This window comes from Mus musculus, chromosome X (genome assembly GCF_000001635.26).
Source record: "Mus musculus strain C57BL/6J chromosome X, GRCm38.p6 C57BL/6J".
Taxonomy (NCBI): Eukaryota; Metazoa; Chordata; class Mammalia; order Rodentia; family Muridae; genus Mus; species Mus musculus.
This window is the reverse complement of record NC_000086.7, coordinates 71,208,619-71,234,007: the sequence shown is the minus strand read 5'-3', so window position 1 is coordinate 71,234,007 and position 25,389 is coordinate 71,208,619. Positions and strand designations below refer to the sequence as shown.

Here is a 25,389-nt window from a genome sequence, read left to right as displayed (position 1 = left end):
TTCTTTGTTCTTATCCAGAAACTGGGAAGAACATATACTACTAATTTTAGTTTCAAGACTATAATTGTGAGTGTGAGTCTGTAGACACCAAATATGTTCTCATGGTTCTTGTGGTGTACAAATAATTCACAAAGGTACTTTTTTTTTAAAAGTCCCATTAATTAGCACAATAATTTAACCATTTAAAATTAAAATTTGACTCGTACTCAAGGAATAAAAAATTCTCTGAAACAATGCTGATTATTGGTCCCAAATATACTGTCATGTGACAGAAGGGATGAACCCTAACACAAATATTGAATGTCAGCACCATGCTTCTACATGATTTGGCCCTTCCAAAGTAGAAACTGTCCTCTTAGCCTAGGTTCATCATGAAAAAAAAAAAAGCAAAAAACCAAAACAACCAAACCAAAAACACTGTATCAAAATGTTACCACCATCTTAATTTCGGTTTTCTGGCAAAGGATCTCCTATTATGTCACAGAGAAGAGTCTTTAAGCTGTTATCATTTTGAAACATATATCACAGACAGAAAGCCTTAATCTACTTCTGTTCTTATAACTTTAAATTATGAAGAGTGGATATCTCTAGCTCGAGACTTTCAAGTGATAACCTATGTTGTTCTCTCTAAATCATTCTCTTTGGTACAGAGACAAGAATATTGCTAGCCTTGTGAGCACCAAGCTCTTGAAAGAACTCTTTGATCAGGAAAAGGCATGCAGTGTTCTCTCTCCATTGAGGCTCCTAAACAAAGCTAGATTATTTGTCTTCTCTGACTTGTACAGAGCAAGTGGAACACAAGCCACCTGGTCTTCCTGCACTCCTCCTCCAGTTCTGTACCCCTAGACCCACAAGCTCCTTACCAGTAATTAGTAACTCCCCTGGGAGCCGAGGGACAGTCTCACTCACATCCTGACTGACTCCATCTTGAGACACCTGCAAAAGAAAGGGGCATGGGACGGAGGTGGTGGTGCCATCTTTGCACACATGGTAGCAAACAGAAATATACTTTTAAATAAAAAATAGAAATTTAGCATTGAAGAAAATTAGAAATAAAATTCAAACTTGGAAAATAGAATCTGGAATGAAAATATAGGTATGTTCCTAGCTCATGTGAAGCCATTTGTTCAATCCCTAGCAATAGCAAATTAGAAAAATAAAAATAAAAGACTGTGCTAGCTGTAACATTTATTAGTCATGCTAAGTCCTAGTCTGCATTTAAATAGTGTTACTAAAGTTTTGTACTTTGTAAAAAGTATTTTAAAGGTAATATATCTCAGTATAACGGTCAAACTTTAATGAAATCAGTATGCTGTATGGTAATAGCTTTTTTCCTATGCAATTGTTGCAGAGTCATACTACAGTGAGACTACATTTTTGACCTATTATCTTTTATTAAGATCTTGTCTTCCTTTTCATTTTTATTCTACCTTATTGTACATAAGTGACCATGTAGTCGGTCAGAGACAAGTTCCCCAAAGACTTTTCTGTAGGCCTCCCACTTGGGAGGCATTCTCAGGTACGTACCTCACCTCATCACAGCAGCAGCTCTGACATACAGGCAAAGCACTAATCATTACACTACGGAAAGCCAGCTATGGTGGCATACACTTTTAATGCCAGCTTTTGGCAAGCTGTGGCACAATGATCGGAAATTGAGGGCAGCCTCAGCCACACAACCTGACCCAGTCTCAAAACAAACCAACTAAGCCACCCCCCAATTAAATCTCAATATTTAAAAATCAAAGTAAAATGCTATAAAATTAAAAAGCTGAAATAAAATGATTTGTACATTATAAAGAGTCATGTATTACATTATGAGGAATATGTATAAGCTATTAAGAAAAGAATCTCCCCATCTCCCTCCCAAGGCAAACAGGGAAAGGACATTCATGGTTACTTCACAAAATCAACAGGAACGGGCAATAATGTTTCTTTCAAAAGAAATAAAAGGTCAGACTTGTCAGTAATCAAGAAACAAAAATTAAAAGTTAGCCACATTTCTGACTGAGTATTTTTGTACACTGTGGGGTGGGAGAATAAATTTGCCTTTCTGATGGACCATCTTTAGAATCTCAAAGGGCCATGAATAAAACTTAGTTCACCCCTTCCTTTCAATTTATATCCACGCCCCCCCCCCAAAAATGTCATTCTAATGGAACAATTTACCCTGGCGACTGTGAAGCATTTTATACTCAATTTGTATGTTTAGGTTTTGTAAGTCTAATCATCTTGGCTAGAAAATAATGGCATATTTAAGAAGGTATACTAGCCTTGTACTCGTCTTGGCCTTCCAATAGCTCCTTCAGAGAGCAGCTTCATACCTGAATGTCAGGTCTGACAACAAGTGGTGAATAAAGCTTTGGGAGAGCATTTACAAAAGCCAAAATCACTTCACACATATTCTATTTTAAATCTTTCCCAGAACAAGGTGGGACGGTAAATAAAATGAAATTCATGATTCAGTATGACCCAAATGACTGTCTAATACAAATATGAAGAAAGAAATGTAGAGAGATTCAGAGACGTGTAAAAACTCAACTTACTTTCTTAATGGATTCATTCTCCAAGGAGTGTGAATTATACTTAGATGCTGATGCAGAAGCCATCCTGGAACCTACCAAGGAAGACAAAATTCTCTGTTAACTGACCTTGCATTGCTATTTCAAACATATGACATCAAAGTGTTACATATTTCAATAGAACAAACAGTACTTGACTTTGTAGGCCCTTTTTACTTCCTATGGCTCAACAGAACAAAAAATACACAGAGCTAGCCAGCACACAGGCAGTACATGTCCAAAGAAGAAAGGCGTTCAATGCTATCTATTTTACTCTTGGTTTAAGGTTTGATAGGGAGAGGTCAGATGTGTGCCATACATTTCCAGAGTTGTATCTAAACATTAAGATAACAGCTAGGCGACATGACTATTAAGGGCCATGTGAAACAGGAGCCAAATATTAAAAGGGGAACCCCACAGAAGATATCAGGCTTATTCTAGGAAATTATATTCATAGTGCTCCAGTTGCCATCTTAAAAAAACAAGCAAATATACAAAAACCTTTAATGTCTACCAATGTATGACAAGCATGAAATTTCTATACCACTTAATTGAAAGATAATGTATATGCATTCAAGCAGAACTATGATAGGGTGAATTATATCACTCATACAACTTCCCTTTAAGAATTATTTTGTTCTACATTAAGGGGTTTGATGAGAAATAGATTTGACTGAAATCAAATTCATAGGAATTATCTAGTATCAAAGAGAAAAGAGGAAGAAAGAAAAAGTGAATTAGGTGGTGGCCTAATTTAAAAGGAATTAAAGTTTAACTTTTTAAAAGATCTGTAAGTAACTGCCAAATGAATTAAATTCAGACAAAATCTTACACTGTGCTTTGAAGACTCTTCTAACCTTATGTTCATACAGCACATAATATTGTTCTTAGACATGAAAGCAGAATGGGGAAGATGAATTAGAAAGGGCAGATTAGATGCACCTGCCCTGAAATTCTTCTTCTGCCTACATAGTACTATATAACCAGACAGGGGAGGTCCTTCAGTAACAGAAAACACTAGGGTTTAGTAATAAGGTATTTGAATATCTAATAGGTCAGTTTTAAAACTAAATTTCCTATTGCTAACTCAATAAAGATATTTAAAACCCAAGGTTATACAGTCCAATCACTGTCGACCTGCCTGATTATATAGCATTTGTTCAAAAACCATGAAGAATAAAGCCAAAGCCAAAGGTGGTAGTACATTCCTGTCATCTCAGCACTTGGTGGAGGCAGAAAGATTCAAGGGCAGCCTGGGCTACATCAGACTGAAAATACACATGGGGCGGTGTGTGTGCGAGAGAAGGCAATGGTAAGGTGTGGCCTAGAGTGCCTAAGAATCTGCTGGGCTCAGTCTCCAGAGATACACCAAAAAGAAACACAAACACAAACCAAAACCAAAAAAAAAAAAAAAAAAAAACTCAAAGCAAAACAAAAGAATGAAAAAAAACCACCTAGAAGTCTTGATCTCAAATAGTGAAATCCTCATCATTTCTGAACATTTCCTTCACTTCAAATCAAAGCCTCATGCCCATCAGCCATCACTCACTCCTATCTTATTGTGTGTCCCTGTGTGTGCAGAGACCAGAAGGCAACCTTAAGTGTTATTTCTCAGGTACTATCTACCTTGTTTGTTTGGTTTTATTGTTGTTGTTGTTGTTGGTGGTGGTGGTGGTGTGTGTGTGTGTTTTGAGACAGGGTCTCTCACTGGCCTGGAGCTGGCCTAGTAGGTTAGGCAGCTCCTGGGGATCCACTACCTCTACCTCTCTATAGTGCTAATACAAGTGTATGCTGCCACACCTGCCATTTTAACATGGCTTTGGGGAATTGAACTCACACTTGTACAACAAGCACTGAGCCATGTCTGTATCATTGCTTTAAATCAGTATACAAAGCAATGGGTTTCATCATGGCATCTTCAAGTATCATTATACGCTTTGTTCTCATCTGTTCCCTGACCCCACCCTCCTCCATTTCTCTGCTGGTTTCCTTCCTTCCTCTAGTTAGTCCCCCTTTCTGAAACATCAACATTCTGCCATAACTCTAGTCTAGAACAAAATAATAGGTTGTCATTTGTAATAGTGAACTTGTCATTCGATCTTTTCTCCCTCATTCGCAACCTGGCCTCTCAGGAAATAGCAAGCACTGAGACAGACCATCAGCCACTTAGGAGACAAGAAAATAAAAACAGATCTCATAACGTTCTCAATGAAACAACTAGCTGGACAACGCAGAACTGTTCAACATTCCAGGCACTTTGAGCCCCCTTTTAACTATCAATTTATAAAATATATTTGCTTACTTGGAAGAAGGCTACCCCAACCCACATGAAAATAAAGTATGATATGAAGCAGTAGAAGTTTCATTTTTTTGTCCATTTTCTTTTCAGCAGGGATGGCAAACTGTTCTTGTAAAAGGCCATATAGTATGTGAGCCATAAATCTCAGTGCAACTTGGCAACGCAGCACCAGAACAGTGATGTAAGACACTTTCATTTACAGAAACAGGCTGCTACCTCCTGCTTTAAACTATGTACTTTTTTTCTAAATAAACTTTCTCTTCCAAAACAAATAATAACTATGTTCTTTTTAAATGCAAAAATAAACTATTAACTCTATCTTTCAGTTTGTCAAAGATGCCACTATGCCCAGCTTCGACATGGTGTGACATGGTTAAAAAGGAGGATTCTGCATTCGAGAATTTGAGTTTGCAATCCCAAGTCTGTCACTCGGTAATGATAGTCCTGAAATACTGTTCTGGCTGAAGGGGAAGTGGACATGAAAAGGAAACCTCAGCTGGTGCAGTATACCAGCTTCCACCTCCAGCTAGAGGCTTTCCATGAATTCTTAAGGCATTCCTCAAATTAGATATGGAGGGAAACTCTGCCCTGAGGAGAGTCAAACAAATGTCTACTCACTCTTCCAAGAACACCAACAACAAACCAAAGTTCAATTTGATAAAAATCCAACTCGTGGCTTCGGCTTCTTTACAGAGTATGGCTGAGGGTTACTTGGAGCTCAAGTGATCCCAAAGCAGCTGCTTCACCACAAAGTGTCACTCTAGCATGGGTGACAACTTCTCCACAGCTGCATGGATGAAACTGCCCTTCAGTAACCTGCCACCCTCTATGCTCCAGTACCTCCCGACCAGGAATTCATCTGGAATTACAATAGAATTGTGTCAAACTAGCAGGGAGGTACAGAAGACAATGGTTGAGATCTGGAAAGGAAATAATCACTGTGCCCACACCCTTCAATGAGGCAATGTCAATAATCAATGAGCCTAATTCTCAGTAGTCACAGATGCTCCGATGAAGATGATGGCTCTTATGTGATAATCTAATCTCAGCAAGTGGCTAATTATCCAAATATATAGTAACTCATATGAGTTAGATCAGTTTATCTTAGCTGCTTCAAATCTTAGAACTAAGTTACCTAGTTTGATGAGACCACAGAAAGCGTAAAGTGCTAGGTAGGTTTTCATTTTGAAACTCACTCTTCTTACCATATATAAGAATTTAGCTCAAAGATGAATCTACTTTTACAACCTTAAATGTTCCAAAGGTCTTTAGCTGAAACCAACTCAGAGGCAGCTGAAAAGGCAGTGTGAATCTTTTTTTTTTTCCCAGCAGCCAGTGACAGACTTTGGATAGATCTATTTACTCTATTTCTTGGTTTTCTCATGACAAATACCACATCTTCAGGACAGTTGATTGGCTTTAGTGATACAAGCTGTTAGCCATAGAACAGAGTAATTTTAGATATCATAAGCTAAAACTAGTTTGGCAAATAAACTACTAAAAAGTCAACAACTATAACCAATTTTCTTTTTATGAACAAAGGCAACATAGTGATAGGGCAGACATTGAAGCCAACCATTAGAATCACCAATGCATCGTGTAACAGTCAAATACTTGACAGTAAACAAAGTTTTAAAATAGGAGCAAGATCAAGTTACCATCTACCTGCCAATTCCGAGACTCTTGAATCCAGCTAATCTCTCCACAATAAAACAAAATCTTTTGGTGAGTTATCTTCTGCAGTGAGAATTATTCTCCAAAAGCACATGTTAAATTCATATGTAAAAGACATATTTTTAAAGTAAAAAGGTCAAATGGCAGTTGCTAAAGAATAAAAACAAGTAAAGAAGTATAACTTCTATGGTAATGGAGAAAGCCACTTTACACCATTTACATTCCATTCAATTACATTTTCTTATACTCTGTGAAACTTCTCAGGCTCAGGCTAAGGGGCCTCCAGAGAAAAGCCCAGAGATTGGGCAGTAACGGCACGGGGAGGACAGCAAGGCACTCTAAAGCACACGTGCAATTTCTAGAAACAAAGGAGAAGAAAGGGCTTTGGGTGGAACCTGAAATTGAAAGCAGTTCCTCTAGGTACTTTCACTGAAAGGTGGAAGCAAGAGCTGTACTAGGGCTCCTCTCACACAGCACACATCTCATGCAGTGTTTACATCACACAAGTTTACAGCTCACGCATCTCACACACATATCTCACTCAAATTCACATCTCTCTCTCATACACACATCTCACACGAGTGCACATCTCATGCATGTGCACATCACACACACACATGACAAGTACATACTTAGCTTTTTTATATACTACACATGTTGCTAATATTTCACATCACACACTGACCTATACCCCACAGTGACCTTTTGGGTCTCCTGTTAGATTTCTGGAGCTTCCTTCCTAAAGGCAAGGGATATGTTTTCTGTTAGTGGTGCACAGCACCCAGGTAAAGAGCATCACCCTTCAAAGTTTCCATGACTTTGGAGAAGTTTGACTTCAGCCATTAAAGGCATGAGGATGGATTTGTCTGTTTCTAGTTGCTATGTATAGCTTTATCATCTTACATGTATTGGCAAAGACTACATTGGTTTCCATGTGTTTCTGAGCTTTTGTGGAAATAGAGTGAGCCCACAATCTTCTGCTCTTTGCTTTGCTCATAGGGCTGCTGTGAACATCAGGAACACAGATGCATGCCCCTGTGCTTTACTCATTTCTGCTAGCAAATGGGAATAGCAGTCTCTCCACAGACCTTTGACTGGTTTCTATGTTGCACTACTACAAATAGTGCTGTTCTAAGCATTCCCTCCTATACCTGACACACTCGTGTAGAACTGCAATGGCATTTTGGAGCCAGGTTTTCCTATACCTTTTTCTAATCTAGCAGCAAATTTGTCTAAAAACTAAATTATATTGAGAAGATAGGTAATACTGTAATAGTAATTTCTATTTACCTGATATAATTGTCTCTGAGGCTCATTGCTTATAGCCTCCATACAATCTTATCTAGGCCTAGCCTGGTTTCAGCCTCTGAGACTGACTGTTGAATAAACTCATCTTTTCTTGTTCTTACCGAGCTATAGCTGGCTGGATCCACTCAGCTGTTCTGGATCAAACTCCTAAGCTGACTAATCCAATCAGGCTTTTCTCTCCTCTCTCTTCTCTCTCCTCTCCCCCTCCCTCCCCTCCCCTCCCCTTCCCTCCCCTCCCCCAATTGTTCTGCTTGGCCTCATACTAACTCTGGCAATCTGTTCTAATCTTCCGGCTCCTTTTCATTCTGTGGCTCATTTTGTCTTCACCTGTGTCTTGCTTGTTCTCTCTCTCTGCAACGTCTCTGTACAACTGTCCCAGTAAAAACCTGCCTCCTACTTCCTATACTGTTCTTCCTTAAGTATCTCTCTTTCCTCTCTCTTCTCATGAGAGTTAGGCATATCCTATTCTGTCAAATCTCTCTGTGATTCATCACTTTGTCTGCTACACACTTAGACATCACTTTCAAACACGGGTGCTACAAACTAACTTTACATTCATTGTTTAGGACTATAAGTGTATACATAGGCTGTGTCTGTATTCCAGCCAGAGGGATTAAAGGTGTAGGTCAAGGCTGAGCCACACCACAACTAGAAACATGTGTTTTGTTTGTCTGCTCATTTGTTTTAGTAAACAACATAATCTTGGGATTCACGTAACAATATATGATAAAATAGGCAAATCCATAACTTTAAATTAAGCATGATCTCAGGCTTGCTAACACTAGGCCAAGCATTTAGACAATTTATTACGCTTCTAGGTTGCTATAACCAAGTACTACAAAGTAGATAGATAACAGCTAGGGATTCTCTGCCAGTTCTGAGGGTGTCAGCTAAGACATAAGCACTTGAAGCATCTAGCTAGTAACCAGTGGTAACCAGAGTCCTTGGTAGTCATTGGTTTGTGGAGGCATCATATCAATTATGGTCTTCTACCTATGTATCTCTGCTTTGTTATAGTGTTCTCCTGTAATGGCACCCTTCTTCCTACATGCAGGGGCTTCCTTTCTAATTTATTTTCATCTTTAATTACATCACTAATGACACTATTTACATCTAAGGCCACAATATGAAGTACTAGATGTTAAGACTTCTTTGGAAAGAACATACTACACAGGCAGGGCATCACCCATGGAATTTAGCAATTTACAAAATGATCATGTCAGTACTTGGTTACCTTCAGAATAGTTCAGCTCTCCCAACTATAAGCATTCCATGAAGTTATTAAATTAACTTACACTAAAATATTGATATGGATACTTAAGACAAAGAAGTAACATCAAAGTGATTATTTCTGAGAGATTATTCAGCATATGTAATTACTTAATTTTGTTTCCAAAGAGTTCAAAAAGAGTCAACAAATAGATACTAGGTACCATAATGGGAAACTGAAAAATAACTTGAGAGGCCAGAGAGATGGCTATCTGGTGCGTGCGTGTGTGCGTGTTACTTATTACTATCTACTCAGGACCTGAGTTTGATTTCGGGTACCCACATGGTGGTTCTCAACCATCTGTAACTCCAGTTTCAGGGTATCTGATGCCCTCTTCTGGCCTCTGTGGGCACCAGGCACATTAGTCGCACTCAAACATGTGTACAAGCAAAATATCCATATACATGAAGTATCTTTAAATAATAACAAAGCAACAACCTCGAGATAGGTCTTTGAGAAGTTAATTGGGAGACAGTGGGCAACCACAAGTTGGATCGCAGCAAAGAAGGTATATGAGAAAATGATGAGCATATGAGAATAAATACAGTAACAAAGGTGATAGATAGTATGACTGAAGCAAAAGCTATCCATCTGCTTATGGGCACTGATCAGTCTCCACGTTTCCAACTGCCACACTATCTGTGACTGTTCTAAGCACATCATAAGTCATTCAATTTCCACCAACAACTGAAATTGTCAAGTAATACTAGGAACTTCATAAAACAACTGACAAGTGTTAACAAGAACAACTTGTCCACAAAAGATTGCAGAGGTCAACCTGAGGCAACATAGCCCTCTGAACCACTAACCATTTTTCAATAGATGATCAAATGAAAATAAGGACATAATATAGTATTAGAAGGGGATTCCACCCATATTTAAAAAAATCTGACATCCAGAAAGAAGCCTTCATTTTAAAGGGAAGTAAACAAATGGAGATTCCTTCTACCAAATCTATGAGGCATTCAAAAATATTCCCCATATTTGTCCACTGCAGTAGTACTTGGTACTGTAACAGTCTTTGTGGATTGGTGGCCACAAACAGAATGAATATCCCATGGGGTACATCTAGGAAGTAGTGAGCCTCAGAGCATATGCAGCTAAACGAAATATGCTTCAATGATGTATACTCATTTCAGCAATGCTCTTTCTGTTCCAAGTACTCCCTTTTAAAAAAATCATCCTTTGAAACTGCCTTTAGAGGAGATGAGACAGAAAGGTAGCTGTGATTTACAGACCAACCTTGTCTACCTAGCAAAGGCCAACCTTGTCTACCTAGCAAATCCAAGGCCAGCTAGGGCTATGGGGTGAGACCCTGGCTCAAAACAAAATTGCCTTCAGAGGTTAAAGCTATACAAGATGTCATATTATAAAACTTAGCTGTATCTCGATTTTACACCAAAAACAATGCTCCTACAACATCAGTGCCCACTATATTTAATAAATGTGTCTCACAGTGATTTTGGCCTAGAACTAAATGTTTAATCCTCACTCAAATATAGACACTGAAGATACTTTTGAAAATGTGCCCGAGTCTCTAAAGTTAATTCACATGGAGGCACAGGGAATGCAGCTTGGCATCTCTTAGCTGGTGGAAATGCTGGGCCTGATCCATTGAAATAGTCCTAATTCAGAAGAGCAAGTTTACCTTGGAGGCTAGCAAAAGGCAGACGCAGAAGTAGTCACTTGCCCAACAGGCAGCTTGCCACACTAAGAGAGTGTCCAAAAGGGACTCCCCAATGACTGACTTAATTAAGGTCTTTGGAAAGTCACAAAGAGAAAAGGCTTACAGTGACCCAGAAAGTACAGAAAGCAATCATTTCCTACTTGGGCAGTTACCAGGCATAAACACAAGCCACCATACATTCCTGTCACAGAACAAAGTTAAAGGGCCTAACGTGTCTAGACCTGGACATCACTGGAAGAGGTGATCTTATGGATGTAAAAAAAAAAAAAAATCATCCAAGGAAAAGGCAAGAAATACCAAAAAGGGAAGAAGATGAAGAGGAACTAAAACCACTATTAACAGAATGGAAACAACATGATTAAGAAATTCCAGTTCAAGAACAAAGACAGCCATTCAATCGGACAACTCCCATGCCCTTTGGACAAGCAATAAGGACAGCTTCTCAGAGCAATCAAAAGAGCTCCCAGGTTCCAGACACAAATTCTGGAATTGACACTAAGAATAAAAGTTGGGGTGTCATGCTTAGGGAATGGGAATGAGCACTGTAATACAGACAATTAGGTTCTCTCTATTATCTTCTTGAAGACCATATCTGAAACATGGCTTCTACAAACAAAATAAACAACAAATCATGATTTGTCCAGCAAAGTAGGAATTCTGTAAGCCTAGAGTTTATACAGCAATAGTTAAAAAATGGGAAGCTTCGAAACAAGGAGAATAACCATGTGCAGTTACAATATTTAGAGATTCTAACTAGGCAAGAAAATGGTGGCTATTACATGGGAGGAAGAAAGAAAACTATTTGTAAGCTAGACATAATGAAGTACATTTTTAATCCCAGCACTCAGGAGGCAGAGGCAAGAAAATCTCTGTGAGTTCAAGGCCGATCTGATCTACAAAGTGAGTTCCAAGTCAGCTAGTGATATTTGTCTCAAAATAAAATAAAAAATAAAAATAAAAATAAAACCATAAAAAATCAAAATGTGTATTTGTAGAAAGACGACAATGTCTTTCCAACGTACAGTATTTCCACAAATCAAATGAAAACATGAGCTCGTGCAAAGATACATGGCTGGTTATAGTTCAGCCCCAAACTGAGTAGCTCAAATGGCTATCAATTACTGAACCATGGACTGCTACTTAGTAGTAAAAGGCAGGAGCTACTGACTGACACACACAACATCATTGAGTATAAACAGCACAACCAAGCAGCCAATCAGCAATGCCAGAGACACCCAGCATCCAAGTGTCAAAGAACTGCTAGCATTCACCCTGCATTCTACAGTTGTGAGGTGAGGAATCATACTGAAAACTGCTGGCAAACATATTTTCAGATTTTAAAAATGTACTTTACAGATGTACCTTAAAGATGAATATGGAAATAAAAATATGCTAGAACATATTACTAATGAAATGATAAACAGTCCTATTATCACAACTGACAAACGTGATTAAAAACAAAACAAAAACTAACCAAGAAAAAGGCAAAGCTCCATGTGGTGGCATACACCACATCCCAGTACTTGGAATATGGAGGCAGGATGATCAATCAGAAGGCCAATCTCTGCTACATAGTGAGCATCTACTTGGCCTAAGGAGATGATGACATAAAGCAGGGGGCAGATAGGCAAACAATCACATAGAGACAGTTGAAAATCTTCCAGGCCCAGTTCTATTAACATTCAAGGAAGTGATATGCTTCAACCTTAGCAATTTCCCGCGAAACGAGAAAGGGAACATCCCAACTGACTGCATAAGGCTAGCACTGTCAATCCTGGTATTAAACTAGACAAAAACTGAAGCTAAAACTCAGTGACAAAGGGAGACACCGCAACACTACCAATGGAATCAAATGCAGCAGTAAGCAAGAGCATGTGCACATTGGGTCGGCCCCAGCAGCACGATTGAGCGAATGCTGCAGTGCAACTAGGAAAAAACTGAGACTAGCCTCCCACAACAGCAGATTCAGAGAGGGCTGTGGGTCGCACTATCAAGACACAAAAGGGATTGGTTAAAATTCCACTTTTGTTTTTAACCCCCAATGGGTGTTAGCAGCCCATCTGCAGGAAACTGAAGATAAGCCCAAGTCTTGATGATGAAATGTTGCAAAAGACACTTCTCAAACATGGATCTTGGGCTCTGGCCCAGACCTGCTGAATCAGAAGCTCCAGGCCCAGAGCCAGGGAACGTGTACCTCAGTAAAACTCCCTCAGGTGATTTTGGGGCTGCTGGCTAATCAAAGAACAACCTGCTCAGCAGCGGCCTGGGCATTGCCCTGAAGTTGGCTGCAAATGGGAAGACCCTACTGGACTCCTTGCCTCGTCCGACACCCACTGAGGCACAGAATCTGTGCTGGCCCTGGAAGTCCAGGAGCCTCCCCACAGTGGAGTTGGAGAAGTGATGGATCCTAAAGCAGGTGCTCTCCATGGAGCTACATAATCCTGCTACCACAAAATGACTTCTCAAAAAGGCCCAGGCAGGTCTCACCTCAGATTAATTAACCCCGGAGGCCGGAGGGTGGGGCTCAGGCAGCAGGTATTTAAAATGCCCCAGGTGGTTCTAATGAGCAGCCAGCCGAGCAAACCACCAATCTGCAGTATTCCTAAAATGAGGAAATTTCTATTTAGGGAGGTGACACCCTCTCTGAAGAGCTAGGGAAAAGATAAAGATACTTTCACACACACAACCAAACACCAAGCATTCCACAAGAGCTTGCTTTATGCCCCTCCCCCATCCCTGATTTATTTATTTATTTATTTATTGGAGAAAGTTTCTCACTATGAAGCTCAGGATAGCCTGAACTCCTGATTCAATCCTAAACACTGAGATTACACACGTGAACCACCACACCCACATCCAGTAATAGAAAGTGATGCCATAGTCAGGTGAGCACCACAGTTGTAAACCCTGAAATCACATCACTTGATTAAGATCTCAATGCTACTGTCCCAAAGCTCACTGTTGACCCAACCTTTGAGAAAGAAACTTGGCACTTATGTTAATAATTTTACCCTCAAAGGAGACATTATGGGCTAAAGGCTTGGCAGAGATTAACCCTAACATTAATATAAGTTAGTACAGAGGCAGCTGGCTGGTCACTAAAAGCCAACCTGATGAACTCGTCTCTCAGCGTCCTACTGTCCCACACTGTAGGGACTGGCACCAACCATGTGGCTGGTCGAAATGGAGATGTCCTATAAGAAAAATACACAAATGATTTCCAAGTCTAGTACAAAAAAAAAAGGGTGATGCTTCATTAGTATGGTAATTATATGTAAATGATAGTATTTTACATATAATCCGTTACAAAAACATGTTTAAATTTATTTTGCCTGTTTACTTTTTAAATCTAGCACTGTATTATTGATTAATGTTGTTTCAAAGGCTTGGGAAGCCAAGATGTGACCAGGTCTTCCATCAGCTATCCTAGACTTTCATTGACACATATGCATCAGGAGACACCTGAAATTGAAGATTCTGCAGGGGTTCTTAGCTGATCTGTGATTCTACGTTGGTTATAAGTTCTCAGGAGCAGCTGTTGAGGGTTAAGGGCATCTGGACAATCTTTGTCAACAAAGGAAAATTGTTTGATGACACAGAAATGATGGGAATCTCTGTAGAAATGATTGGACTTGATAACAGGAAGAAAGGAAATGTCCTACAGGGAAAGAGTCAGCCTCTGATTTACACTTCATCTCAGCTGAAAGACTGAAAAGCAAAAAGTTATCATCCTCTACTTAAAAAACCACCAGACTTTCTTTAGGCAAGGAACCTAGAGGTAGAGGCCATTTGTCAGAGAGTGGGCTATGCTCTCACATCCCCACTGTCACGCACAAGGAACATCTCAGAACCAGGAAACTCTAAATGACATACTTGCTGCTAGTCACACAGCCTGAGGTCTCCCTGAAGTCAACAGCAAACTTCTGCAGGTTGTTACCGTTGAACAGCACTAACTAGGAGGTACAGTAAGAGTCATAGCCAGAGGGTCACTGATGTATAGCGACAGTCCAAGGCTGAGTAAAACAGCTGGGATCACTTCTTGGCAATACTGAAATCAAGTAAAGTCCTTTTTATTCTAAATCCCCACCTAAGCAATCTCAGGGCCATAAAGAAATTTACAGGCCAACAAAGGGAATTTAAAGCACCACCACCCAATGCTAGGAATGTCCTTACAACTCACCTCTGTCCCAGTCACGCCCATAAAGAGGAAGGAATGGCTGCTGGTGAAGCGTATTCATGAAGAGGCTCCAGGAACAAAGTGCTTCCTTCCCACCAAAAGGTCAAAGATGTGACATCAAAATCTAACCATTATCCAATGCTAAAGAATGGGCACCACTGCATTTTGTCCAAGTTTGTACAATGGGATGAAAGCTGAATGTACAAACAATTTTATTTTTACTTTTAATTATTACACTTCAACTTCCACTAGCCCTTTCCTGTCCCAAACATACTTGCAAACGAAGCAAAAATGATTCTGTACTCATGTCAGAGTCCAAAAATCAAGCTGGGAGGAAAGGGGTGGCAAAGCAATGCATGAAATCTCTCCCAAAACTACATTCAGACTTTTCTATTGATCCACTATCAGAACCTGGACAAAAGAGCTAGGCATAGGCTCCACTTCTTAGCATGTAAGGAACATGTTTGTAGGTATACAGCAAAATGATTCAAACTAACATGCTCAAACAACTCAAGTTGCCACTCCTCTGATTCAAGCCAACCATGTTTACAAAATACTTACTATGAGCTCTGGGCCAAGTTAAGTTTCATACACATTACATAAACCATCTGAGACCTCAGCACCTCCTTAGATGGAAAAAAAAATGTTGCAACATTCAGGAGTTACCTGTCAAGTCCAGCTAAGAAACCACAATCCTAAACTATTAGAAGTCTAAGATATACCAAAGTTCCTTGTAGAGTTATCTTGAGATACGGAGAAACAAATCTAAGTATCAAGTAAGGCTCCTCATTTACAGATGGGGGGCTGTGATATGGGGAACAATCTCATCTTTGGCTCCTCATCAGATCATAATGGCTTTTTATCATCACAAGGAACCATAGGCATCCACTCTAGTCCTACAGAGCAGCCAAGGCCTGGTCTTGATTGGGAAAAGGAAAGCCTTGGTGCCAAGAGATGATAAAACTTCATGACCCAGGAATCACCTTGGTATTGATATTTAATTATTGGCTACACATCGTTACTGTTTGGAATGAATGAAGTGGAATAAATGGAGTGGATACCTATGGATGTTCCAGGTCCATTAGAGACAGTGGTGCCAAAGGGGGTAGATGGGGCAGAGGCTACACCCATAGCTCCAGGGCAGGGGACAGCCAAGAACAGAAAGCCAAAGTACCCTCTTTCCTTGAACACTTACTGAGTACAAAACTGTTAGAAGCACTAAATGTAGAAGAATCACTCAGCCCTGCCACCAACACTTTGAGAAACGATTATTATTTATTGTTTTGATTACTTAAAGAAAATGAGACATAGAGGTAAGCAGCTTGCCCACATTCACTATAGCTTCTAGACTGCTCAACCCTGAGTCCATACCTTTGAGGCAAATGATAGTTCTTGCCCCTCTGAGAGCTGCCAAAGAGGAATAAACTAACTAAAAACTAGGAAATGAAGAAATTAGAACTTGTAAGAGATCATTATCATAATGAGAGAATAAAGAAAAATAAATGACACCCATTATGCTATTGTAAAGCTGGATAATCTTTAGAAATAACTAGAAACTCTAGCCTTTGTAATCACCTGGCCACTGGTTAAAAATGTCACCTCGGGGCCCCGAAGAGTTTCCCCTTTTCTCTTTATTTTTGAACCCTCAATAAAAGCTAGAACCATGTGTTTTCAATTGTTTCTAAAGCAAGTACATTTTATTCATCCTTTTCTCATTTGAAGCAATATTACAGTATTATTTGCAACATTAGTCATTTTCAGAAGTCATAAAGATTGTTTTGAAAACCCTGACCGTCAGGTCTATTAAAAGGGGTGGTACTAGATAGACAATGACTTTCTCAGAGACTTCTTGCAATGCCATTTCATCACTCAGGGATCTTATTCCTCAGATGCGGAGTGCTGCTTTAGTATGGAACTATTTCAAAGTGAACTATTATCTCCTCAAGCCAGGCAACACAGAGAGATGTTCATTTCAGATAACAGGTTCACAGTACAAGCCTGCATGAAAGAATAGAAACCCATGTGTATGGTAGGCTGAAAGTCCAGCAGACTGTGGTCAGAAATCACCATGCAATCCTGACTTCACCAGAGACTTCTGGCTTTACAGTGATCTATCTAACTAGGAAGTCAGCCATTCATCTATAAACCATCACCTTAACAGTTTAAAGTCACTATATGCACTGACAGGAGCAAAGGGACTCCACAGAGTGAATCTCTTGGACTCAGATATATTTCGGTTTCAAAGTTTATGTTTTTTTGGAGTAAGAACTATCAAAAATTAGAAATTCAAAGCGCTGGCAAAGGCATGCTCCACTGTGGAGCTTATCTTACCGTGCACTTTGAACATTTACTTTTTACAACTCACCTCCGCTAGTAAACACAACATTGCTTTTTTTGCCCTGTATGTCTGACACCCCCCTATATCAATTCCATAATGCCTTAATGGTGTGTTTCCCTCTTGTCTTCCTGTTGCATAGGACAGACACTAGAGGTTACACCATAGGCAATGTTTAATGAAGGAATGGGACTTCTGATGACTAGAGAGATGTAAGTTACAACTTTAACTTAAGGAGACCAATCACATAATGAGAGTACTTATAATCCCACAGAATTCATAGCTACTTTTGAACACTTCAGAAACCCGTTCCACTGCTTCAGAGCCACCAGCTTGAATCTCCTCCAGCATATGGGAGTCTCCTAAAATCTAGCTCTGAGCCCGTAAAATGACTGCAAGCCCTCTGTAGTCAAATTTGACAAATACACAGATCCTTCCTAGTATATGTGATGAATGAAAGGTTGGCCAGTAACTGTTTTTATTTTTTTTTGGGGGGGGGGAGCGGGGAGGGCGGGGAGGGCGGGGAGGTGAGTACAAAATGGCTTGAACGGTAGTAAAACTTCAGGCCCAGTCTCAGTACTCTAAGGTGGATACTTCACAATGAACAAAAATGAGCCGTGCTAAGAGGAATCCAGACTTGGCAGACACCGAGAAACCCCCAGGGAAGTGACTAGTCACATCAGTTTTGTCATTAGGTTGCCTGAAGTCCATGTCACATTAACCTTTCCTGGGCCCCAATTCCCCCATTCAGGAAACAACTGAACTACTATGTTAATGTCAGTCAGGTCCGTTCTAAAAGGCTCTGATTCCACTCTTGGAAAGATCTGGTTTAGAAACAAGCTACAACTCGCTCGTCTCATATCCCAAACATATCCATCAAACCGGTAATATATTTTTCACACGAGATTCACTTTATTTTTGCTTAGGCAAATAGTAAAATTTCATTTTCACTTCCTAAGCGCAAAAGACAGTTGGTCGGGAGGTAACCCGACCAAGAGCACTTCTTAGTGACTGTTCACACTTCCGACTGGGTATGGGGGGAACTAAGCCATTCCTTCTCAGATCTTCTCTCAACTGTTGCAAAAGCACATACCCGCCCTCCTCCCCCGTGTATGACACAAAAACACTGGCCAAGAGCGACGAAGAAGAGTTCGTGGCCAGTGCTAGGTGCCACCACTTGGCGAGGCCACGGGGGATGCAGCGGGTGTCCGCCCAGTGAGCAGAGCCAGGGCAAGGAGCAGTCGCCTTGGGGCGTCTGTCCCGCGCACTAGACAACCTTAGACAGGGAAGCAAAGTGTAGGCAATGCATTCGACGACCCTCAGCCCACCCTATATTCCAGTCCCAATCATCGCCGGCCGCCACCTGGGGACCTAGGACAAGTAGAACAGTGGAAGCCAGAGGGAGGCACCTGCCTGCCACTCCCGGGCCTCAACCCTGCCTTGCAGAGACAGCTGAGGCTCTCCAGCGAACCCCACCCCCACCCCAGCGGAGACAGTCAGGCCCCTCGAGACCAACCGTCTCAGGGAGTCCCTACTTTTTCCTTCAGACCTTTCCAATCCTGGATCCCCGCAATGCCCGGCTCCGAGCCAGGTCAGCCAAGAAAGCGAACTCACCTCCGGCTCAGGGAGCCACCGCTGTTGCCAGGCTGCTCAGCTCCGGAGCTCCGCCCCGCCCCCGCCACGCTCGACCCGCCCCCTCCACGCTTGCCCCGCCTTTGAGCCCTGGAAGACTCCAGGCTACAGATGCCCTCCCTCCTCCCAGTTCCGATTGGCAGGACATGGACACGTGATCTGGGGGTGGGCGGAAAGTGCTGGGTGACCTAAGTAGCCTCTTGCAGCTCTTCACCCTTAAGGCTGCTGGGAAACCCTGTTTGCCAGGTCCGGAGCGTAGAGACATCTGGGAATTGTAGTTGGCAACATGGTGCTGGAAATGGGTAGGGCAGAGATGCAAGAGGCCATCCCTGTAAGAAAGTTGGAGTCAGTGCTAGGCAGAAGGCTCTGCGAAGTTTAGTCCCAGTACTTTCTTACTGGCTCACTACGTCTGTCAAAAAAAAAAAAAAAAAAAAAAAAAAAAGAGGGAGAAATCTAGAGGGAAAACTATACTAGATTAAAGTGTAGCAGGTGTCACAAAGTTGAACTATTATTATTGGGTGGGTGAAGTTGAAAAATATCACTGATTCTGGTACAATACCTGCAACTCATAAGACCACAATATAGCTGTGGTAAATCTCACGCTGTGCTAGGACCTTCACAAGAACACTACTGAACCAGTAAAAAGAAACAGGTCAAAATTTCTTCTGCTTTTTGAGAGTTGGGTCAGATGACCATTGAAACAGTAAATGGTGCCAGGCGTGGTGGCGCACGCCTTTAATCCCAGCACTCGGGAGGCAGAGGCAGGCGGATTTCTGAGTTCAAGGCCAGCCTGGTCTACAGAGTGAGTTCCAGGACAGCCAGGGCTACACAGAGAAACCCTGTCTCGAAAAAAAAAAAAAAAAAAAAAAACAGTAAATGGAAAGTGAAAGCAGGGAGCGGGTGAAAATTTAAGACAGTTCAACACTTGATCAAATAAACACACTCTGACTCCTAGAAGAACATGCATAATAATGTCTCTTAATTTTGTGTCCGATATTATAAGTGATAAGTTTGGGTAAACAGGAATTACTTCACCATGATCATTTTTCTTACTCTGTTGATTAGTTCTAAATGCATCTAAAAGCAACTTTTTTTGGCCTAGTATCATTCAAATATTCACACATATTCAAATATCATTATAAAATACCCTACCCATTTTTAGCTTCACCTTTCATAGTTTCAGTTGTCTACTTGTTGAACTGTGGTCCAAAAGTATTAAATGGAATATTTCAGAAATAAACAATTCATAAGATTTAAATTTCACTCTCTTTTCCAGGACATTTATTTGTGTTATCTATATACTTCCTACCAGGTAGTCACTTGGTTGCTGCCTAAGTTGTCAGATTGATTGTAGTGGTACTTCAGGATTTATGTTCCTGTAATCTTCCATTTCGTAATGGCCTAAAAAGCCCAAAAATAGTATAATTTTATTGCTAGCTGTTGTTATTACCTTCTTACTGTGCTTAGTTCATGTGTCGTACTGTTTCATTTTGCATCTATCTAGATTAATGGTTTCAAGCATCTAGTGTGAGATCTATATTCCTCAGTGATTATGAGGAGGTTGTGGTGTGTGTGTGTGTGTGTGTGTGTGTGTGTGTGTGTGTGTGTGAGAGAGAGAGAGAGAGAGAGAGAGAGAGAGAGAGATCTGAAATGAGACCTCTGTGGACCCAATTCATTCTTTAGCCACTTCTTCCAGTCTGCTTCTCTCTGTCCCTCCAAGTTAACAGGAATCTTTCTATTCTCTAGATAGTCTAGTGTTTTTCTTCTAGCCCTTTCCACTATTCTTTTCTTCTAGACTGGTCAAACTTCTGGACAGAGAGCAGAATAGCATTTGTTTCCAAGCCAGGCAGACTTAGAAGCTTCCCCCCGGAGTCCTTTTCATTGTACTGATGTCATCATCCGCTTGAATGTCTACTCTGCCAGCTCCCCTCCCCAGACTGTGCAGTTCTTTGAATTACATTCACATTTGTGCTGTATTTCAAAGCATTTCTCATTAAATTTGCATGCTTCAGAGAGGCTCCCTGGTGCCTACGGAATAACTGGATTCTCGATGTCTGTCAATCTTGGGGTCAGAGGGGTAGAGGAAAATAAAGATGGGAGGAGGGAAAGCAGCAGCTTGAATGGAGACATGTATACATTAAGCATACTTTAAGTGTCCAAGAATGAGGCTAAAGCCTTCTGTCAGGGGTGGAGAGGCTACAGGTAGTAAGTAGCCTCGTGTGTGTGTGTGTGTGTGTGTGTGTGTGTGTGTGTGTGTGTGTGTGAAATATAAATGTTGTGTGTTACAGAGGAGTTACCACTGACCCCTTAGTGAGGTGACTGTATTGTTCACCAAGTCCTAACTTCCTTCAGGATAGGACGTGTGTGTGTGTGTGTGTGTGTGTGTGTGTGTGTGTGTGTGTGTGTTTAAACCATTCTTCAAGTTTCCCTGAACTTTATATACAGATATACACATATTTATCCTGAGGAGGGAGCTTTATGGGAAGATGGCTGACCTGCCTGTTTCGGTCATGGAGATAATGGCTGTGACATAAGGCTACTTCTTCAACAATTTTTCAGAGGTGTACATCTGATACCCGTGTACCTTTATTTCTGTCCCCCACCACCAATCTGACTCCTTGAAATTCTTGATTTTGCCAAAACTTGAGCTAAGTGACTCACTCACTTCTGCCTTCTGGATATTACTATGTTCACTGAAGTTGGGGGAATGGAGTAGGCAGAGCCAGGCCTGTAAGAGAATCTGGGATTCTCAGTCCCTGACCTTCATGGACCAGGATGGGGAAAGGTGGAGTACAGGAAGAGACATCCTTGTGAAGGAAGTACAAGGTTGAAGAAAGACTGAGTAAAAATGTCCCTGTGAGACATAGGGCCCTAGAAGTATGCACTTGGAATCAAAAAGTGATTTGGATTCCAACCATTTCATAGGCAAGCTGATGGCTATGGGAAAGCCATTTCACTTCTCAAAAACATGAACTAGCTTCCTCTGGGAAAAAGAAAGTCCTAGAACACATTTGAGGATTATTACACCCTTGTATATTCAGGGTAAATATAAGTATTTCAAGAAGGTGATGCTTCCAAGCTACCAGGATGATCATGAAAAGAGTGATGTGAGAGAGAGAGAGAAAGAGAGCTGGGAATCAAGGAGCCAGGGTTCAAATCCTAGTTCATCTATGCAAATACTGCTCCATAAACTTTCATTTTTCATCTATCAAGTGAGAGTATTCCTCTGCTGGGGTTGCAGGCATGTGCTGCATAAGGAATATGAAGCTAGACTTGGATATATGAGACCTTGTCTCTATACTGAAACCTATTATTTTTTTTAGATTTATTTTATTTATATGTTTACATTGTAACTGTTTCCAGACACACCAGAAGAGGGCATCAGATCCCTTTACAGATGGTTGTGAGCAACCATGTGGTTGCTGGGAATTGAACTCAGGACCTTTGGAAGAGCAAACAGTGCTCTTAACCACTGAGCCATCTCTCCATTAATTTTTATACTAACTAAAAACATTAACAAAAATATAAATGCTCAAATTCCCATTACTAATGAATGGCTAAATCAATGATGATATATGCACATACTGGTATATTACTCAGAAATAGAAAGGAAGAAAGTTATAAAATGTGCTACAAGATGAATAAATTACAAAATACCATGTAAAATGAAATAAACTATATACAAATTAGTAAATACCATGCTATTCCATTGGTACTATAGTTTGTTTTTATGGAACTGAGTCAAAGTCATTGTCTTGGCATTCTAGGCAAGAGCTCACCACTCCCAACCCCTTAAACTCCAGCCTGGAAAAGACAAAAACTATGGTGATAGAAGTGATATTTATAGTTGATTGGGGTCACAGCAAAGGAATGGGAGAGAACTGAGTCCAAAGGTAGCAACAGGAGAATTTAGGGAATAATCAAAGTGTACTGTGTCTTGATTGTGATGGTAATTATGAAACTGTGTACAGTTGCCCAAACTACAACTATGAACATGGGCTATATGAGTAAATTTCAGTGTAGAAAGTTTAGCCTAACATGGGGATAAGGAAGCCTGGAAGAACAAAGGATAGAAAAACTTGCCCTACACACTTAGCAAGGATATACTGTACCATGGGCTCAGTGGAGAGTTGCAAGTATGGCTCACATGTAGATGAGAATACTGCTGCTGCTGCTTGATACTGCTCTCACATTTTCTCACAGAATTCAGAGTTGAGGTGGGAGCCTCCTTACGGAGGCCTGACCAGCCAGTAAGTTCTATTTTCCCAGGTGCTAAATGAAGGTTTAAAGCAAGTAATGGAGTGTGAAAGTATTCACACAGAGACAAATCTAAGTTCTTTGTTCCCAGGCATCCATGGTCACAGGGTTATGACATCACACTGTTTCCCAGGAAACATCACTAGGTAGAGTGTTCACAGTACAGGATGGGGGTTGGGGGATGCAGTGGGTGACATGACTCAAGTCCAGTTCAGAAAGCAGCATGTTAAAAAAAATTACCCTGAAGCCCAGCCACAAATCAAGTGTTTCTTACTCTTTGTGCCTGTTTTGTTTCTCTTTTTGTCCTCAGTGCTCTTGATCAAATCCAAGAGCATAAAGCTCCAGCTCCAGCCCCAGCCTTTTGTTTTGTGAGAAGGCGCCTTGATACGTGCTTCCCTGGCTTTGAACTTGAAATCTTCCTGTCTTAGTCTTCCAAAGTGCAGGGGTTACAGGCATGCCCTACCTCACGTGGCTGAATATTTTTAATTTTTTTTAGTTACCAATTTCTTGCATTAGTTTTTGAGAAAGCAAGCCCTGTGAGGGAAAACAGTCAACAAATGCGCTTTACTCCAACAGATTATTAAAAGAGCTTTCTCTTTTTCTCTTACTATTTCATGGTGGCAGAGTATTTCACCACTCACACATAATAACAACTGGAAAAACCTACAAAACCTGTCAGTGAGAAGTCACCGAATCTGAGTGAAATTGGGTTAAAGTTAATAAAGCAACAAAATGTATACAGAAAACCTTATACTGTAAGTACGCTATTCTATTATTGACAGAAAAATTTAAAGGTACAAATGTGCGAAAAATGCCACAGTTTCATGGATCAGAAGGTTCCATTCTGTTACTATGTCTTACTTTTACATTCTGTTAATATATATTACTTGAAATGATCTATAAATTCCTTGTAATCCCTATCAAAGTTCAAAAGATGTTTTGTAGAAATAGAAAAATCCCATCATACATACTCATCAATAGATTCTAAAAATCCAAAACCATAGTCTTGATTTCAAAACCTATTGCATAGCTACAGAAGTTGAAACAAACTAAGGCTGACAAAATGGCTCCCTGGTGCTTACCACGAAGCCTGACAGCCAGAGTTTGATCCCCAGAACTCACATAGTGGAAGGAAAGAACCAAATCCAGAAAGTTCTCTTATCTCCAAAGGAGTGCTATGGCATATGCATATGAGTGCATGCACACACATATGAATACTTACGATAACATTTAAATTAAAAACAGAACTAGCAAGTGATAATGGGAATGAGAGGAAATTAGAACTTGCCTATCCCAGTGATGGGAATGCAAAGGGCCACTGCTGCTATAGATAGCACTATAGAGGTGGGTTGTACAGCAGTGTGAAGGAGAAGCAAGAGGGAGTGTGCTTAACACTAGTTAATAGTGCTCTTAAAATGGTTGCAATGGCCTATTTTGTATTAGGTATATTTTTACCACAATTTGAACAACAGGAGTAAGCATTCCCAAGTAGGTGGACCAGAGAGAACAAAAATCAGACCCAGTGACAATGTTTTCTGTGCTTTTGTCTCTAATACGAAGCTACTTTTCAAGGCTCAGTCTAGGACAGAGGTTTTGTGTCTCCTCAGAAACAAAGTCTTGACACTGGGCTTTCATCTCTTTTGATAGAGTGCTTGCCTAGCATTCACTAAGCCTAGATTTGATCCCCAGCACCACATAAGTCAGATGTGGTTGTGCACACTGTAATCCCAGAACTTGGAAGGTGAAAGTGAAAAGATCGTAAAATCAAAATCATTCTTGGTTATGTAGCAAGTTTGAGATCAGCTTGGGGCATGCTAGACATTGCTTCAAAAAAAAAAAAAAAACAAAAAACAAACAGGAGTCATAAAATTGCTGAATGGGTAAAGATGCTAGCTGTGAAACCTGACTACCAGAGTTCAATCCCCAGAAAACATATAGTAGAAAGAGATAAATGACTCCTGTAAATTGTCCTCGGATTTCTACACGAATTCCTGCCTACCTCCCCATAACTAATATTGAACCAAATTAAAAAAAAAAAAAAAGAAAGCAATCCTTGCAAAGGGAGCCAGGATTAAGTGGAACATGAGGGATGCAAAGATGAGTGTTTGTGATCACACACACCTGGCATCCCACCACTTGGCAGGCTGAGATAAGAGGATGGCACATTTGAAGCTGGCTTCATATCAAGA

General features: G+C 40.6%; 1 protein-coding gene across 9 annotated transcripts in view; it reads right to left on the bottom strand.

The window, feature by feature from the left end:
* Mtm1 (X-linked myotubular myopathy gene 1) overlaps positions 1-23,241 on the bottom strand; it is a 104,647-nt gene extending 81,406 nt beyond the window's left edge. For 3 of the 9 annotated variants that reach the window (NM_001164191.1, NM_001164192.1, NM_001164193.1), the window contains exons 1-3: positions 18,926-19,002; positions 2,547-2,617; positions 864-936 (exon numbers count right to left, since the gene is read on the bottom strand). In NM_001164191.1, the coding sequence (NP_001157663.1) occupies positions 864-936; positions 2,547-2,609 (136 nt within the window). In that variant the 5' untranslated portion in view covers positions 2,610-2,617; positions 18,926-19,002. Of the gene's footprint in view, positions 1-863; positions 937-2,546; positions 2,618-18,860; positions 19,029-23,055 lie in introns of those variants that run through there. The other 6 variants (NM_001358113.1, NM_019926.4, NM_001164190.1 and 3 more) reach the window with 5 other exon arrangements.
* Between the last annotated feature and the right edge of the window lie 2,148 nt (positions 23,242-25,389).